At 36.5% G+C, this 20,677-nt stretch overlaps 1 protein-coding gene across 1 annotated transcript in view; it reads left to right on the top strand.

Moving 5' to 3' along the window:
• Positions 1-20,677, top strand: part of LOC136977897 (protection of telomeres protein 1-like) — a 48,059-nt gene that overhangs the window by 14,083 nt on the left and 13,299 nt on the right. Inside the window, exons 4-6 of the mRNA XM_067273487.1 lie at positions 1,365-1,435; positions 4,200-4,326; positions 18,903-19,057. Coding sequence (XP_067129588.1) covers positions 1,365-1,435; positions 4,200-4,326; positions 18,903-19,057 — 353 coding nt within the window. The remainder of the gene's footprint in view (positions 1-1,364; positions 1,436-4,199; positions 4,327-18,902; positions 19,058-20,677) is intronic.

Raw genomic sequence — 20,677 nt, 5'->3', positions numbered from 1 at the left:
TGAAATGACATCTCATACCATAACACCAGGTGCTGGACCAATATGGAGATTCATAACATAGGTCTTATTATTGTTATTTTCAATCTTTTTCTGTGGTATTTTTGGAAGGATAATCTGCAGTTACAATGACCACGATTCTCCAACTTTAAAAATCAAAAATGTGCTGTATTCTTCATGGAGGCATACTTAAGCTGTCCATGCACAAGTACAATGAGAGAAAATAATTCCAGTACTTAAAACTGGCTTTTAGTTCTCTTCTCTTACCCTGCTTCTAAGGTGCATTACTGGCACACATCATTTGTATTTGTGCTATACTGCTAATCATTTACATGTTCTCCCATAATCTTGCAAAAGTTGAAATGATTGTGTGTCCTTCTTGGTGTTGCAGCTTTAATGGCCCGCAGTGTATACTCACTCTACTAATAATGATTTCATCCTAACAAAAGTATAGACAACTTTATGTGCTCAAATCTAGCAGTTTTGGTTTTGGTAGTTTTTTTAAAATACTTTAGAGATTTGGCAACACTGACTAGGATTGACAGTTATAGAGATGTAATGATCACAAAATGACAAGCTGTTTTCTTCTTAAATTGAAAATGCAATAGCTTATTAAAACTGGCAAATAGAGGTAACAAGAAAAGTCCTAAGGCTATTGCATTGGATATTAAACTGAATACAATTAATTTCAGGGGTAAAGATGTATCACAGTCAGTGAAAGGCTAAAGATTTGACTTCTCTTGCTCCACAGGGAACATCATTATCAAAAATAAACATAAAATTCTTAAAGAAGTTAAATGTGCCAACCCAGTCATCACCACTCTGATTAGGAGAAGAGATTATTTAGTTACAGATATGAAGGAATTTTTGATGGTGTGGATGATATGATTGATGCTCAAACAGGAAAAAATATATATATACGGCTTGGAGTTAGGCTGTTATTCAAAGTAAAATGCAAAGTTTATTTAATGATCTCCAAACTAAAAGTAGGAGAGACAGCTAAAGATGTTACATTCAGTACAAGTAGGGGATAGTTTGATCATTTTAAGAAAAAACAAACCTACACAGCATCAAAGTGTAAGGAAAAACTGTAGGTGAAGACACAGTAGCTGTAGAAACATTATGTTTTTGTAGCCAATAAAATGTACTTTTATACATTTTTTGTTTCATTTGAATATCTGTTTTCATTTGAAAGTTATGAGCAAGTATGCATTAATTTTCAGCTAATCCTCATACATTGCTTTGACTTAGACATTTTCAATTTACAGACATTCTGGAGTTAAGCCTTCTGTAAGTCTGGGTATGCTTGTAATTTAGAATCTACATTATGTTGTTGTTAAAAAAGTAAATATGCTTGATATTTTCAGATTGTAAATGTTAATGTAGTCAATGATGATTTGGTGATATTAAAAGTGTGGGATGGCAGTGAACCACAATGGTATGTATCATGATCTAAAGTAATTAAATGTGTTTTTAAATTTTATTAATAGAATTTTATAAAATTTTTACATCCATGTGTGTGTTGGCATGTATTTCATTTAATGATGGAGGTTAAAGATTAAGAAATGAAATTTGGCATGGTAACTTGTATAAAGGAAACATTGATATTATTGGTAGTTAAAGTTCAAGAGGGTGGGGAGATAGAGGAGGTCATGTATCATATCTCAGGTGGGGTTGGACTTAATGAAAATTTTAATTATTATTGGCATTTGCAATACTTTTTAAAAATCATCCATACTTTCAAAATTAAGCCTTCTGCCTTCTTTTATTATAATTAATAATATATGAGATTCTATTAAAAAATAACTTTTAACAGCCAGGAATGTCGTTGCTTTATTTGTTTTCTATTTTTTGTATTTAAATAAGTGAGATTAGTTCATTAGAAGGTTTATAAAGTTAGTTACTAAGTTTGCATTACTGTTGAATGAAGATACTGATGAATATGGGCTTTCATATTTGATCACCAAGAAAAAATGTGTGCAAAGTAGAAATATATTAAAATTCTGTATTTGTATTTCAAAGTGAAAAATTGTTTAAGTTAATAATTAGGCCAGGTATAAATAACTAATTTATTGAAATTATATACTAGATAGGTCACTTTGAGAAATGCAAAACGATGTTTATTGATGTAGTTAGCCTGGGTGAGCAGTTTGAGCAGTAATATGTCTCAAATGAAAGATTATAAGGGATTTATTGTTCATAAAACAAAACATTTGATGAAAAGTACAGATAAAAAAGAAAAGTATAATAAAGAAATTAAAGTAAACTAAAGTAAGTAAATAAATTAAATTGAAAAATAAGAAATAAAATAAAATCATTTCATATTCAAGCAGGAAAAGTCCTGGATAAATTAGAGTCATTTGTTAAAAGCAGCAGTGTTTGAGATTATGTCTAGTCTTGACTGAGGGAACTTCTCTGAAACTTAACATCAATGAGTTGCTTGACACGACTAAAAAACATATATTTGAAACAGTTATATAAAAATTGAAAATTTCCATTGGGATGAGAGGAAGGAGTTGAGCATAACTGCTGACATGTTGATGAAAGGAAATGACAATTTGTTTAAATCTGTATTGGCGCAGGCATGCAGTTACAACAGAGGCAATTGAAAAGCTAGGTAACATGGCGCCATCTGGTGGGGATGAGGGACATAAATCTGGTTCCTTTTTCTTTGAACTTGGATAATTTTTTCGTAGTTTAACTGAAATTCATCAAACTCTGCAAAAATACGAAGCAACTTTGTGTCTTTATATTCCAAAAAACAGCACCCAAAAATGTCAAAATACTTTTTTGTTATTAAGCATCAAAGAGGTGAAAGTTGATACTTTTGTTTTTTGAATATATCTTTTTCTCTGAGTCAACTATAAATTCCAAAAAGTAATTTATGCACATTTCAGGATTTCACTGAGCATTTTGACACCAAAATCATCAAAATCTAATGGAATCTTCCTTGCCCAGACTGATCAAAGGCAACTAAAAATTTTTGAAAATATTGTACACTACTCTGAATCTTACCTTTCCATACTGCAGTGTTGTTTTAAAAATTAAAGTCACCTTTATTTCTAGAAGTGCACAATGCATCAACCACTGTTGATGTGATAATAATGAGGCATTGGTGTGATATAGCAGCTCATAAGTAAATTGAGAACAAAACAAACAACTTTAGTACAATACTTTAAAAATTAATTATCAAAAATAAGCATCAAAGTCAAACATTTCTTATAAATACAATAGATATATATGTTAGTTTTATTTAAAAATTATCACACTCCCTTATCCAGATTTTTATATCTAGATCATGCCTGCCCATATTAGTTTGGATATGGAAGAGTCTACTGTATATACAATTGCCATTCACTGATTATTTTCATTGGTATAGTTAAACTAACTTTATATGCTATTCTTTAAACCTCTCACAAATGAATCTAGTGCAGGGGTTGCCAAACATTTTTGATCATTGACTCCCTACAACTTCTCGAAACCTCACATCGACCCCCACCAAAAAGTTTGTGTTGCAAGCAAAAAAAAAAAAAAAAAACAACTCTTACTATTTTAATACATTTCTTTTAATTTTATATTTTTTACATTTATTGTATATATGTGAAATACTAAAATTAAATGAACAGTGGCTTAAAAATGGCTGTAGAGGTGCTAATAATGTCAGCGTACTGCGAATCAGACACAAGCTTATGAATGCTGTAGATGATTGACATGTGCTATGTAAGTAAGAACTGGAGTATGGACTTGGCAATTTCTGTTTGTCCTGTGCGACTTGATCTATATCCATTTTACATGTTGACAGGTAGCTTTACTATTAAATTCATTGAAACAATATTCAAAAACATAATAATATCTGTAGTTATATTTGTGATTTTTAGTTTCAATTTTTCAGTCGACCCCCCTCCCGAATAATGCTATATTGACCACTTTGGCAAACCTGATCTAGTGAGTTAATTTGAATTTTTACATGCAGAATAAAAGTTATTTTCTTTGCATTATAAGAATATATTTTAAATTCTTCTAAATATTCTAAATTTATTTGCCACACTTCTGTGTCAAATAAACAAAATGAAGAAAAATCATTAATGAAATTCTTTATAATAAAATGATGCATTGATATTTTTTATGTATAATATATAAACCTGTGTATGTGTGTATATACTGTATATCTACATTATGTTTAACATTTAATTTATTTGCAGTCCCTTAAAATCTTATCAAGGAGTATTTAAAGAAACAAAATCATATGAAAAGTTATTGCATTTGTCAAAATACTTAATAGATATTTGGATATATGATTGCCATGCTAAAGAAGCAGCTAAATTAGAGGTATGCTATATAAAATTTAATTATATTCAACAAGTATATTTTACAATGCACTTTTAGTTTAAAATGTAAATATGTTTAATGTACATTTATTGAAAGTATACATTTACAACTTAAGAAGTTAATTTTATTTATAAATTTTAATTATTAAATTATAAATAATAAAATTTTAAACATAGTTTTTAACATTTTTAATTTACAATATATTTCAAACAAAACTATTTTTTTTTAAATTGATTAATAAACAAACACTCAAGTACTCTGATTTTAAAAACATATTTTATATGTTACTGCCTTTTTATTTAGATCCATAGATCTCTATCTTTCATAGGAGGCTATGTGATGTGAACAGGAAAGTTACCAGTAATTTGATTTGCAATTTATTAACTATTCTTAATAACTTGTTTAACTTCAGACTTAACAAAAGTCTGAATCTAATGAGAAAATGATAATGGAATTAAATCAAAGTTTAGATTGGCAGTTGAAGAAATCAACACTACAATATACACATCTCAAGCCAGTTACTGTAAGTAATGAGTTTAGAGCAGTATTAACAGAAATAAAACATATACAGGGTGGGCCAACGAAAACAAAACGGCAGAGTGTTTGTGTTCGTCCAAGCAAATTGCTCGGACAGGTCGATTTTATTCTTGAGGGGACATCTTTTGCAATAAAGTTTTTGCGATTCTGAATACAACAGACGACAAAAAATTTTAAAAACTCATTTATTTTGTATTAACTAAGCAAACATTTATTTTGAAAAAAAATGTTTGTTTAGTTAATATTCAGATTTGCAAAAACTTTATTGCATAAGATGTCCCCTCGAGAATAAAATCGACCTGTCCGAGCGATTTGCTTGGACGAACACGAACACTCTGCCGTTTCGTTTTCGTTGGCCCACCCTGTATATAAATATCAATATCAAAGCAAATAAATATAAGAATATATCTAAGAATATTATCAAAGAAAATTAATAGGAAATAAATGTGAAATATACCTGAAGTAACAGGAAGTTAAGCAAGAATCATAAACAATTAATTAAAATTTGCTTTGTCTATAATAAAACTCGCATAGATTCAAAACACAAAACTTTTCAGTCTCTGAATATTTTGTATCTAGAGTAAGAATGTTACGCTCAGATAAATCAGTTGATTGTTTTTTAAAAAGTTATTTTCATAAAAGTGAATAACATTAAAATATTTTTTGGCTAAATGTAATTTTTTTTTTAATTTTTTACTTTTACAATTACTTCTTGTTCTTTGTTATCTTGGTTTCATAAATCCTTGTTGAAATAAAATATATAATAAAAAACATTCAATTTTTATTTATTAAAACATTCATGTTTTATTGTTACATAAAGGCATGTTACAGAGAAATAAGGAAGAGCATGCATATACATGTCTGTGATAATTTTAGGAAAAATTGTGATGTTGAATAAATATGTTAGTGGCATGCAGAGGATTGTTTTTAATGCTTTTTAAGCACATTCTTGGTAAATTTAGACAAAGGAAGAAATGTTTAAAGAGTTTGTAATTTCAAGTTAAAATTGTAGCTTTCTCGTGGGTTATTCTCACAAAGTTATAAAAACAAAAATACATAAAACAGAACAAATAGAATATTTAAATGAAACAAAGGAACTTATGACAAAGAATACAAAAAGAAAAAAAAAAAAAACATTTTTGACAATCCTTTATAGTCAAAAATAAAAAGTAAGGAAAAAAATAATAATAAATAGAAAGCATATTGAAACTGTATATAGGAACTTATACAAAAAAATAAAGTAATACTTATAATAATAACTTCATTTAGTTGTTAAACAAATCAGTTATGGCTTATTAAATTGTTTTCAATATTTCTTAAAATTAACTAGAATTACCATTACAAATTTATTGAAATACATTAACATTTACAGTGTGATTCAAAAGTAACTGAAATTTTTAAAAATTAATAACTTTAAACTATTTAGAATAAGATGATGCGGTTTTCACAGAAATCCTTGGAATGAAGCAGGGTTTTTTTTAGGTGTAATAAAAATTTTAGTACCAAAATAGTTACATTTCTTGCCATAGATGATGCTGTAAAAATCTCAAATCATTTGTAAATTTGTTAAAGTAAGAATAAAAAACTAAAAATATTCTTAGTGTAAGCTCTAGTAACAACTTCACAAATTATGTAACCTTATCAAGTGCCATCTATGGCAAGAAATGTAACTATTTTGGTACTAAAATTTTTATTACACCTAAAAAAAACCCTGCTTCATTCTAAGGACTTCTGTGAAAACCACATCATCTTACTGTAAATAGTTTGTGAGTTATTAATTTTTTAAAATTTCTGTGACTTGAATCACCTTGTATAATTGCTTTAAAAATTTGAAAAACAGGAAATTGAAGAGTTAGTCTATTTGAATGTCCTAGAATTGTTCAACATAAAAGTTAGCTATAACAATACTAATTAAAAAGTGATAATGTTGGTTTGCTGGAGGTAATCTCAGAATCTATATGAACCAATTTTAAAAATTATTTTTTGCTGTTGAAAAACTTATTCCTTTCAGATGAACATAAGCTATATACTATTTTTACATTAAAAAAGGAAAAGGCACAGAAAAGATGTTTTTACTGTGGTATTTGTCTCACATTGTTTGTGTGACGGGCGAAAGGACGAAGGTGTTCAATCAAAACTTTGAATTTTTTTTCTCCACCATTTTTATCACAAGATCAGTTGGAAACCCATAAAAAAGTATTTCCCACGAACTTGCTTCCTCGTTGAGGATGACCCATCCTCGGAACATATGCCACCAGGAACTTTTCGAAGAAATTTACGTATTGGACACCCGACCCTCATGGAAAAAACCCGAGTGAAAAAATAAAACGAACGAACGATGACGAACCCGTCAGTCGTCGTTTAGTTATCGGGACAATAATCCGGACTCTTCCCGCCATCTTCCGAACCAAGACCCTTGTGGATTTATACCAAGACCATAGTGCGGATTATCTTGTGAACTGTTCCTTCAAATCGTGATTCTCCGTGGATCGTATTATCGGAAGGATACCTGACGCCGACTCCAAGACTCTCTAAGGCAGTGTTTCCCAACCTTTTTTGTGCTATGCCCTACCTAAGCCTTTCTAAAATTCTTATGCTCCCCAACATATATGTTGAACTCTTTTGGAAGGTCTCTCGTTGCCGTGTTCGTTGAAGTTTTTTCTTGGCACTTAATTGTCACACTGTTTTATTGTAACCACGATAAAACACAATCCTTTCATCAAAGTCTCTTGCACTTTCCAGTCATTGCCAAACACGACCTAGAACACCACAAATCACGTCTGCCCACCTCGAGGTCTGGGCAAAGAATGTTTTTTCTCCTCTTTCACCAGCCTCAGGGCCTTGTTCATCTCTTTGTTCTCAGTGGTTCCCAGAATTGTTAATCCCACCCCAAGGGAAAAGGGTTATAAAGGAAAGTTCTAGAAGGAAAGGAAAACGAAGAAAATTAAAACTAACTTAAATCAATATTTACAATAAATATGGCGTACAGCAGCTATACGGTTAACTTAAACTCTGGACGAGTTTCGAATTGCCCCCCTTAACAATCAAATTGCCCCCTTGTGGGGCGTGGGCCCCACGTTGGGAAACACTGCTCTAAGGTATTTATCAACTCGCGAAGCGTTTGTAAACTCTCTCTCTCCGCGTATCTAGAAATACATCCGTATTAGCGATGCGTCTTATTGTACTTTTGTTATACTCCCTTATTAAAATTAGCCTTGTTATTTAGCCGGTGTCTTGAGTGACTCACTTCCTCGGTTCTCCTACCTCCACCTCTACCGCGAACGTACCCGCTCACGCGCGGACGAAAACCCTCTGCGTCGCGATTTCCGAGTCTTGACCGACTCGGTGGTGTCACATCCTGACGAGGGGTCAAAGAGACCCCGACCCTCTGGTCACAGTGGTGTCAGAAGTGGGATCACTTTTTTGGCAGAAATTTAAATTAAGATGGAGACCAGAGGTGAAGGCCGAGCGCGAGGAGAAACGGCAGGAAGTACGGCAGCAGGCGGATTAGGGGGCATAATTCTATTAATACCCTCCTTTGCGGGAGAAATAGAGGGGCTTAAGGTCGCTGATTTCTTCGAGTCCTTAGACGAAATCGCAAAACTAACGGGTTGGACTAAAGCCCAGTGTCTGGGAATCGCAAAACTAAAGGTAACGGGGATAGCCCGAGATTTTGCGTGGAAGGATGCAAAGATGAAGGAGGTCGAAACCTATGACGAATTCAAAAGACTAATGATGAAGAGATTTGAGAGGGTGCCCATGTCGTTACGATTGCAAAAATTTCATGCCTGCGTTCAAGTGCGAGATGAGGATGTGCAAACCTATGCGGTTCGCTTACAAACCTTAGCAATGGACACAATGGTAGAACAAACTAGCGGGGACGCTCACGAAAGGGAAGTTATTAGAAGATGTCAACAAAAGGAACGAGACGAAAGATTATTAGTGCAATTTCTCCACGGATTAAATGATTGTATAAAGAGACCCGTGATGTCACGTGATCCTGATACGTTCGATAAGGCGGTACAGGCAGCTATAAGCGAGGAAACCATAGAACAATTAACGGCAAAATCACGCAGCAATAGTTAGAAGCATAAATAATCCTACCGATTCGAAGCAGGACCATAATAGTACAACTCCTAAGCCATTAAAGGAAACTTTAGCGGAGATACAGAAGCAATTACAACGATTAGGAACTCAAGAAAGGAGTCAGGGAGACCTGCCACGCAGAAACCCCAGATTCTGGCGTCCTAGAGCATATGGCGAGTCCCGATCCCAATATCCAGTTCGAGGGCGACTAGATGACGACTCCCAAGGGCCCCGATATCCTCCTTTAGATCGAAATAGGACCGAGAACCGAGATGCTACATATGCTCCCCGATATGGGACTAGAAATATATACACGGGGTCGCAACTCGAAAGAAGGAGAGCCAACTCCCGACCACCCAGGAAACCGACATATGGGCGAATTAGTAAGGTAAATTGGCGGAACCGCAAGAGGGATACTTACCGAAAATTTCCTGAAAGGGAAGGATACCGAAATGTGCGAGGGCCGACCGCTGGAGACTCATACCTCTCCCAAAAGGGAATGCCTTTACGGTTCAGAAATAGGGGAAGAATCCGGGCATTCAACCGGGAGTCCGAGCCCAATCTCTCGTGCAACATAAACGGATGTACGGCTCGTCTAGCCAAAGTCACCCTTATATCCCGATCGTTAGCACGTAGAGTGACCCCGGTAGAACGGAACTGGAGTAGAGGAGAGACACTGTTTCAAAGTGTTACGGGCCATGGCATAGTCACCTACGGAGCCATAAAAGTTCAATTCGACATAGGCTCTTTGCAATTTTCTCACTCGTGTTATGTGGTGGACGATCAGATTACACACTTGTGTGATGGACTTTTAGGAAGAGATATTATTACCGCGAAACAGTTGACGATTTGTCTGGCAAGAGAAACATTCATCCTCCCAGGAGGGGAGGAAGTCCCATTTCGACAAGCCTCCAATTCAAACAACTCCAATATCGTAGCGCCAGAAGAGAGAGGACGACCTCGTAGAGTCGCGCAGGTCCCATCCAAAGGTTACTCGATTCGTAATCGACCAATACCCCAAGTTAGCAAGGATCAGAAAAAACCCTTTGATTCCGAACAACCTCGAGAGGTATGTCTGGTGGCAGATTGTAACCTTCCCCCGAGATCCGAAATAATTACGGTGGCCAACGTATCAGGAATAAGCAAAAAGGGCCAAATTGGGGTTATAGAGTCCTCCACTGGTAGTCAAGAGGGGGTTATAGGGACTGATATCCTGGCAAAAACCATGAAAGACGGACAAGTACCGGTCCGCATAACCAACTTCTCCACTCAACCGAGAAAACTGGCGAAAGGCGAAAGGGTAGGAATCTTCGTGAGGGCAGTAGAAGACAAACTTCCTACAATGCCCAGTCCTCTCAACAAATCTAGCACCTCCAATCTTACCAAGGAAGAGTTCGGTCAATTATTCGACTGGTCCCACATTGGGAAAAACCAGAAACAGCCTTTATTAGACCTTTTATACAAATATCAACAAGTCTTTGCCACTCACGATTATGATTTGGGGTATTGTCAAGTAGTGGAGCACGAAATTAATACTGGAGAGGCTTCTCCCATATATCAACCTCCCTATCGAATACCATACGCTCAAAGAGAGAAGATGAACGAAATCATTGACGAATTACTAGATCATGGAATAATATCACACTCGAAATCACCCTGGTCAGCTCCAGCGTTATTGGTCAAAAAGAAAGAGCCAGGGCTATGGCGCCTAGTAATAGATTACTGCAAGCTCAACAAAGTTACCAAGACAGACCCATATCCATTGCTCTTGGTCCAGGAAGCCCTCAGTTTGATGGGCCAGGCAAAATATTTCTCAACAATGGACACCCTTTCGGGGTTCTGGCAATTAGCCCTGAGAGACAAAGAAAAGTCTGCGTTTTCTAGCCCTGACGGTCATTATCATTGGAATCGGATGCCAGCTGCGAGCCCTGCATCCTGGCAACGGGCTGCAGACTTCATTCTTCATGGATTAAAGGGAAAAACTTGCCTCGTCTATATGGACGATATCTTGACTTTTAGTTCGGACTTCCAAACTCATCTCCACCGACTCGAGCAAATCTTTCAGCGTCTTGCCGCCGCGGGCTTAAAATTAAAACCAAAGAAGTGCCATTTCTTGCAGCGACGAATTAAATTCTTGGGCCATGACGTGTCCGACGAAGGGATAAGACCAGATCCCGACAAAATCCAGTGCGTATTGACTTTCCCGAGACCTGCCAACAAACATGATATTAAGTCATTTTTAGGGTTAACGGGATATTATCGGCGTCACATAAAATCGTATGCAGATATCGCAAAGCCCCTGACAGATTTATTGAAAAATGACAGTCCATTTCAGTGGGGAGAAGAACAAGACCGGAAGTTTCGAAAGACTGAAGGAAATTATTACCTCGGCCCCACTTTTAAAATCCCCCGATTTTACCAAGCCTTTCTTGTTAGCCACAGATGCTTCTAATGAGGCCATAGGGGCAGTATTATCACAAGAGGATGAAAGAGGAGAAATGCCGATTGCTTACGCCAGTCGGATATTGCGGAAAGCCGAGAAAAATTATAGTACAACCGAGAAAGAATGCCTTGCGGTTGTCTGGGCTACCAAATATTTCAAGCCCTATTTATACGGAAGAAAGTTCGTTATTCTTACAGATCACCGCCCATTAAGATGGCTCATGAGTAACAAAGACTCTAGTACGAATTCTCGAATAGCCCGCTGGATTATATTCTTGCAAGAATTTGACTTCGAAGTAAAACATAAAGCTGGCGAGTGCCATAAAAATGCCGATGCGTTAAGCCGAATTCCTATCAGGCAAATTCTGGAGACTGAAGAACTCGACCCTATCTATTCGAAGGCCCAGATCCGAGATTTACAAAGACGCGACAAAAAATGGGGTCCTATAATTCAACAACTCGAAGACGAACCCACTCCAGATCCACATCTCACTGGAGCAATTTTTCTTAGACGAGGAAGGAGCACTTTATCATTTACAACCTATCAATCGAGGAGACTTTTTTGAACAATTAGTTATTCCATCCGTCCTAATTCCATATATCTTACATACGTACCACGACACTCCTGTCGGAGGGCATTTGAGAGCCCACAAAATGCAACAAAAGCTTCGAACTTTATTTTATTGGCCAACCATGAGCAAAGATATCCAGGACTCATTGCCAAGAATGTCAACGATGCGCTATACACAAAAGAAAGGACAAACGAGCGGAAGCGGAATTGCAGCTGTTCGCTCCCTTAACTCACCTATTTGAACGGACGGCCATGGACATTATAGGCCCATTGCCTATTACAACGAACGGAAACAAATATATCTTGGTCTTTGTCGACCATTTTAGCCGATATGCAGAGGCGATACCTTTACCCGACATTCATAGCAAAACTATCGCCAAAGCCTTCGTTATTAACATCGTCTTACGTCATTCAACGCCCGTCCAACTTCTTACAGATCGAGCTCCCAATTTAATTTCAAAGATGTTTAAGGAAGTGTGCGAATTGCTTCATATCAAAAGACTGCTAACCACAGCTTATCACCCTGCTTGTAATGGAATAGTCGAAAGATTTAATAAAACACTTGTGGACATTATTTCCCACTACGTAGCCAAGGACCAACGAGATTGGGATGAGTGGATTCCGTACGCCTTATTTGCATATAACACTACCGTCCACGCCTCTACAAACGATAGTCCATTTTTCCTGCTGTACGGACGAGACCCACTATACCCCTTTGACCTTGTCACTCGTCCGACTCGGACTAAATACGATGTCGAAGATAACTTCGCATCAGAGCTCCATCTTCGAATGGCTAACGCCCATCAATTAGCACAAGAACATGCCGAAGCCGCAGCCAGAGAACGTCAAAAGATACATCGCCGAACCCATAAAATCCCGACCTATCAGCTAGGTGACCGAGTATTCCTCAACGAAGTAGTCTTTGCTCAAGGGTTAAAAAGAAAGTTAGCACCCAGATGGTCAGGCCCATTTCGCATCATATCCAAATTAAGTCCTGTCACCTTTCTCATTGAAAACATACAAACGAAAAAACAAATCCAAGTACATGCCAATCGACTAAAACACTGCACGGCTAGGCAAGAGTTCGAAAGATCCCAGGAGTTAACCCAGTCTCCTAGCCCAACGGTAACACAACCTACAACCATACAACCCTCCATGACCAATGTAGATCCTTGGGACGAGTTCATCCTCGCTGAAATTCAACCGCAATCCGAAACGAGAACAGAATTAGAGGACGAATCCGAAAGTGAAGAGAGAATTATAGAACCTACCACCCGAGAAGAGCCAGAAGAAACGACTCCAGCCCATTCCTATGCATTACGCAGTCAAGGACCAGTGGAAGACCGTCCCTGGATCCTCCCAACTCCTAGAAGAAGTCGCATCCCCAAGCGAAAGGCTAGCCCGCCAAAGGGAGGAAATAACACTCAGCCTAAAGTCACAAAACGGGAAAGCTAAAAGGAACGGGAAAAATCCACACACATACACCACCTTCATAACTAATAACTAAATTTAAGACTACAGTTGGACAATTGAAATATGTGCCATCTCTAATTTTCCCTTCTTCTTTTGTCCAGGAAGTTACCAACTATGCCCGTCCTCCCTTCTGGATTCCTTCTCCCGTTCTTCCTCATCACCGCTGTAGTCTGCTTCCTTGCCCGGGAACCGAAGGAAGACGCATATAACCTACATAAAGGCGTTATTTTCGTACACAAAGGAAATTTCTTCATGACGACCAACTATTGGGTTCTCGTCACAGATATATCTTTCGAACCGTATGCGGAACAACTACATCTTTTAAAACGACACGTTCAACTTCTAATTACTCTGGTCCAATGACAAGTGCAAGATCCAGATCAAGGTAATCTCACCGCACCACGTGGACATTATCAGTCAAGGAACTCACCTTTTTAAAAACCACCTTAAGTAAATATGAAGCAGAATATCTTGAACTAAAAACCTTAGTCACCCTCAACAGTCATTCCACACGAAGGAAACGAGGATTAATTAATGCAGGAGGCAACCTTTTAAAATATTTATTTGGCACCGCCACCTCAGAGGACATTGAAACTCTCAATGAGCAGATATCCCAGCCCACCGGAACCACCGAGGAGTTCATTCACCTTCTCCAATCACAAGCTACCTTACTCAATGATACCCTCCGCATTACAAAAACCAATCGAAGACAAATTTATTCCTTAATACAAAAACAGGCTCTTATCGAGGAAGCACTCTTACGACAACAACATTACCTTACCTTTGAAGTGGCCATACGCTCTACCGAATTCTCTGTCCGGGAATTCCGAACCCTATTGATTGAAATACGAAATGCCATTGAGACATTAGAACAAGGTCGACTTAGCACCTATTTCTTGCCCAAAGGAACCTTACTCAATACCCTCAGAGAAATCCAACTGCATTTACCCGAGGGATATTCTTTTTTGGAGACGCCACGACGAGACTCCCTCTTTAAATATTATCAATGGACTTCCATAACGGCCATAGCACTACCCAAGGTGCTTCGAATCTTTGCTAAAATATCGCTCATTACTCCCGCCGGCTATTTTGACGTATATGAAATTATCCGACTTCCTGTCTATTATCCAAACATCAACGCCTTCGCTTATTATAACAATTCCTATCCTATCATTGCTTTATCCCGAGACCGACAATCCTATATGCTATTATCATATTTCGATTTAACCCAGTGCCAAGCGACTCCTATTGCCATTTGTTCACCAACTGTGCCTATCTGGCAATCGGTTCGCCAGAGTTGCGAATATTCCTTATATCTGGGAAATGATAAATCTATTAATTCCTTGTGTCCTCGACGTCTCACAAGATCTCACTCACCCCTTTTCCGTCGAATTGACGATCAAGGAACCTGGGCCTATTCTATATCCTCTCTGATGAGCCTCACTGTTAGATGTCCTTCCAGTCACCGAGAGGAGGTTAGCATCACCAAAATCAATAACACCGGCCTTATAAGACTTCCCGAAATGTGCATAGGATACCTCCCAGGAATTATTCTAACATCACATTTCCAACGTAAAACCATCCTTAAAGTCAAGAGTCCACGACATTTTGTGATTCACCCATCAGCAACATCCTCAACCAAACTGAACTGGACCTAATTCGAACGCGCCTAACCCAGAAAAAGGCACCGCTCAAGGGGCACACCGATATAGATATCCGGCAAGCAGATCAATCGTTACACAAAATGGAGATAGACTTAGAGCAACTTCTTGCTACGCAACATACCCCTGCTCATCTTCCTAACCACCTGACATCATCGCCACTGCTTATCTGGTCATCTGTTATCACCGTTCTAGGAATAGGAAACCTTATGCTAACTCTCTATTTGTACCGCCGAAGTAGTCGACCAAAGCCACCTCGACCTTCGAACGCAGACGAGAGTAACCGAGAGCCTAACGCACACCATCCCCCGACGCCCGTTCTTATGTGATCCACTTGAAGAAAAAGGGAACATTTTCGACCCTACTAAATCTCACGTAGATTTAAGTCAGTATAAGCACATAACTCCTTAGTTCAAGCCAGACGGAGTACCTATTATTTTCTTCTTCTTTACAGACCTACCACATGGATCCAGAATTTAGCAATGTTGTCAACTGTCCCATATGTTTTACACCCGTGAAACCACCAATATACCAGTGTACCAATGGTCACGTGGTTTGCTCGGAATGCCGACCTCAAATTACTCATTGCCATACATGTAGAGAAGCGTTGGGATACATCCGCAACTTAATGGCCGAACAGATGCTCCAGATGCTCCCACTACCATGTACATTCCAAACTTTTGGATGTCCAATACGATTACAAGACGATAAACGACTGGCACATGAAGACGAATGCCCCTTTAAACCCCTCCCCTGCCCATTTCGAGAGGCCACCTGTCCATGGGAAGGACCACGATCCCAAGTCTATGCACACATACTTACCCGCCACCCGCAAGTTATGACAATAAAACGAAACCGTATTTTTTTTGGAGGGGTCGATGACCATATAAAAGAGGATATCTGGGCTGCCATCCTCGAATACCAGTCCAACAAATTCCTTATTGTCGTCAACAAACGACCATCCGCTCACCCTGTCTTCACCATAAGGGTAGGTTTCCTTAAGAAACCCCTTAATAATACTCCTTTCCTCTTTAATATTAACTTTAAAAAAAGGAACCACACCCTTTGGTGGACTTCAACTGTTCAACTGACGTACCACGAAATGCCCAGGAACCCTCAACCTACTTTCGAACTATCCCAACAACTTATTCAGTCTTTCGGTCATCACCGCAACTTTAAATTTATTCTTCACATTTTCCCCCTTTCAGATGACCGACAATAGCGACTGGCAGGAAGAGGAATGGTGGGAGGCCACCCCCAGCCACCCAACCCGCTCCTAAGACAGTGGATACCGAAGCGTTGAAGGCTCTCATCCAATTTGCAAGGGGACAACCAACCCACCCGCAAACTCCCATAACACTGATATTACCTGTCAACTACCGTTGTCCCCCTCAACTCGAACAGTCCTTTCAGAACATAAATCGTACTTCGATCACCCAGGAACCCGCAGAAATACAACCTCATGCCTCCCGCACGCCCTTATTCACCACCTCACCTCCCTCCCAACCGACCCGACAACGCAACTCTACTCCTCGATCGTAACCCATTTAATTAACACTATATCCCTTAGTCTATATACTCTTTATATGTATAACTAATATAAATCATATTTGATACATTTTAATCCTGTGTAACTCCACTATATTGTACTTCTTATTCATATATCCATGTATCGAATTTTAAGATTTCATTTAATAAATACTCTTATGTACGCCGAACCAAGTGTGTCATTGTGCTTTATTTTTATGAGAGAGAGAGAGTACACTATTCTTGTTTAAACCCTCACTGTAGAGGAATTTTAACATACCGCGTGTAACCGGATATTGTCAGAACTAATTAATTGTAACGATAACTGTAGAATGACGGAAATAATTAATATAATTAAAACAATAACTAAAATCCCCGAGAGAGAGAGAAAAACTTCCTGTAAGTAATTAAAATCGATCTTGCTCACTCAGAACAAGCACGATTTTGGAAAGGCCGGGGCGATGTGACGGGCGAAAGGACAAAGGTGTTCAATCAAAACTTCGAATTTTTTTTCTCCACCATTTTTATCACAAGATCAGTTGGAAACCCATAAAAAAGTATTTCCCACGAACTTGCTTCCTCGTTGAGGATGACCTATCCTCGGAACGTATGCCACCAGGAACTTTTCAAAGAAATTTACGTATTGGACACTTGACCCTCATGGAAAAAACCCGAGTGAAAAAATAAAACGAACGAACGATGATGAACCCGTCAGTCGTCGTTTAGTTATCGGGACAATAATCCGGACTCTTCCCGCCGTCTTCCAAACCAAGACCCTTGTGGATTTATACCAAGACCATAGTGCGGATTATCTTGTGAACTGTTCCTTCAAATCGTGATTCTCCATGGATCGTATCATCGGAAGGATACCCGACGCCGGCTCCAAGACTCTCTAAGGTATTTATCAACTCGCGAAGCGTTTGTAAACTCTCTCTCTCCGCGTATCTAGAAATACATCCGTATTAGCAATGTGTCTTATTGTACTTTTGTTATACTCCCTTATTAAAATTAGCCTTGTTATTTAGCCGGTGTCTTGAGTGACTCACTTCCTCGGTTCTCCTACCTCCACTTCTACCGCGAACGTACCCGCTCACGCGCGACTGCTCGCGCGACGAAAACCCTCTGCGTCGCGATTTCCGAGTCTTGACCGACTCAGTGGTGTCACATCCTGACGAGGGGTCAAAGAGACCCCAACCCTCCGGTCACATTTGTCTGCTCTGTTAAGGTCATTCTCCTTTGCCACCTAGTGAGCTTTTTGAAACTTTTTTTAAAGCCAAAATTTTATTTTTTAAAAAATCCACAGAAACTAGTAATGGAAGCAGTCAGTTTTTTAAACTTATTATCTTATGTATTCAATTTTGGTTTGTGCAATTTGAGTAGTTTTGTATATGTTTTGTTTATATTGTCTTGGTTGTTTGTTTCTTATAAGAATACTCTTATGTTATCAGATACAATTATAAGGAGCAAATTTACTTCCCTTATATGAAACTAAACTTTTGTATGTAGGCCTTTAGTATTTTTATATGTTCATTGTTTTTTGTATTAAACCTACCATGCCATTATTTAAAAATAGGAATTAGTCTTATGTTATTAGATATCTACCTACATAAATTGAATTCTTTTGGTTACTTTTCAGGTGTATACATGTGCTGGTGAGCATTATTGATGATAAAATGCCTAAAAGAAAATCACAATTGTCATGAAATACATTTGTGTCAACGACACCTAACTCTTTCCTGCTGATTTCATCTCCCCTACAAACTCCCAAACCCTTTGACCAGTCTAGACCAAATTCTTCACAGTTACTCTCTGGTACCCTACAGGAGACATCGACTACCATAAAACTTGGACTGACCTGTTACTACCCCTCTGATTTCATTCCCCTACTCCCAAACTCTCAAACATTTTGAGCAATGTGGGCAAATTTTGCATAGTTACTCTTTACATTTCTCTAATTAATATACACTAACTTTAAAACTCAGACTCTCCCTGTGATTTCATCCTTCATAAATACACTCAGAAAGTTGTTTTGAGCATTTTTGAATTAAGTGATTTGTCCTCAGGAAGGCTTTTTATAGATGCTTAATGGAGTTTTTAAGTTATTATAAATTTAACTTATAAATTCTTAATTTTATAAAATTTACTTATATTATTTAAATTATTTTTTCAGTTATAAAAAGTTATAAAATTGTAAAATATTTCTGTAAAATAATATTCAATTTCTGAATTTTGGTTGTGGTGGTTTTTTGTTTATATTGTTCTTTATGCTTTTCTTTTAGCCATTACAGATAGTTGAAATACGAAATGTTCATATGTACATACCTAAAAATTCCTTGAACTCTAAAAACCAGATTTGTCTACATTCAAGTACAAATTTAAAGAGAGCTATTTCTGTTTTGACAGATAATAATTTTCTTGTTAAAAATTTTAAAGAGTAAGTAATATTAATTTACTATTTTATGTTTAATATTTATTTACATGATAATATATGTTTAATGTTATGTTACATGATAATTAATAATTGAAAAAAAATCTGTAAAGTAAATCTTTAATTTGAATAATTATTCATTGAATTATTATTGAACAAAAATAAAATTGAGATTTCAGTGATTTATATATAGTGTTTATGTGAAATTCAATACATTTTCATTGCAGTTTATCTGCTTAAAAGATCTTTGATGAACTTTTAATAACAACTATAATGTTTTGGCATTTTATCTGATTATTGGAATTGGTTAAAAATAAAAGATCAGCTAAACAGTTAAATAAAAATCATCTAGTTTTAATTGGATTAATTAAATTAAGTTACTGGTTTTCAACCTTTTCAGTTCATGTACCTCCTTCATGAAAATAGAAAACATCCATAAACTTAAAATAGTTAAAATGTTTTTTTAATGGTTGCTTCATAATTATATAATTATTGAGTTTTAATTATTAATTTTCAATTTAAAGTATTGCTACACTTATTTTAGTACTAAAGACATGAAGTTAGTAGAAAAGAAAGATTAAAGTAAACTAACTGAACTTGGACTTCAAAAATGTATAAAATATTAAAGTTAGCAGCTTTCATGTACTTTTGTCTACAAAATTTTGAATTATGTACATATAAACTTTTTTTAAACTGAAAAATTGCTGATTATATTTGGCAGCTATTACAGATGTTTTCCCTATGGTAATGCTGAATTAGACAAATTGTAACTAAAGAATTTTCGTTTAACTATTAATATATACTGATTAGCTATCTGGAATTTGTTATGTAACCACTTTTAGATTCAATATTAAACAAAAGTGATGGATATATAGAGAATTTGGATTGAAAAGTTGCATATCTTTGAAACTTGCATGGAATTTTCTAGAATTTCATAGCAATTTTTAAATTTTCAAAAATAAAAACTGATATAAAAATATTTTAACTCAAAAATGTGAATGGTACATAGAAAATGTTTTATATGGAATAATAAAAAATTGACAATTTAAAATACCAGAAATAATTTCATGAATAATGAATATTATAAACATTATGCATTAAATAATTTTGTGTTTAATTACTCATTTACTATTTTTGAGATCTATTGGGTTGTTTGGAAAGTAATTTTATTTTTTTTCATGGAAAAAACAATTTTCTTATAATATATAAATATTTGATTGAATTATGTATTGACTGTTTTAGTCAAATACCTATTGCCGTCTTTCTGGTAGTAGCATAATTCCATGTTCATAAAAGTTTGGATATTTGCTTACAAAAAACTGATCCAAGTGATTTTTGACATTCTCATTTGAAGTAAATGTTTTACTGTTTAAAAAATTATGTAGACTGAAACAAGTAATAATCTGAGGGTGCCAGATCTGGCAAATATGGTGGGTGTGATAGCACATCCCATCCAAGCTGTAACAGTTTCTGACGAATTACCAAACTTGTTTGAGATCTGGCATTATTGTGGTGAAACACTACACCTTTTCTGTTGATCAATTCTGGCCTTTTCTGTTTGATGATATTGCTCAGTTTGTTTATTTGATGGCAGTACACTTTTGAATCAATTGTGAAATTGTCTGG

This window comes from Centruroides vittatus, unplaced genomic scaffold, assembly GCF_030686945.1.
Source record: "Centruroides vittatus isolate TY-2023 unplaced genomic scaffold, ASM3068694v2 contig_482, whole genome shotgun sequence".
Lineage (NCBI taxonomy): Eukaryota > Metazoa > Arthropoda > Arachnida > Scorpiones > Buthidae > Centruroides > Centruroides vittatus.
The sequence above is the reverse complement of the archived record's forward strand: the minus strand, read 5'-3'. Positions and strand labels throughout refer to the sequence as shown.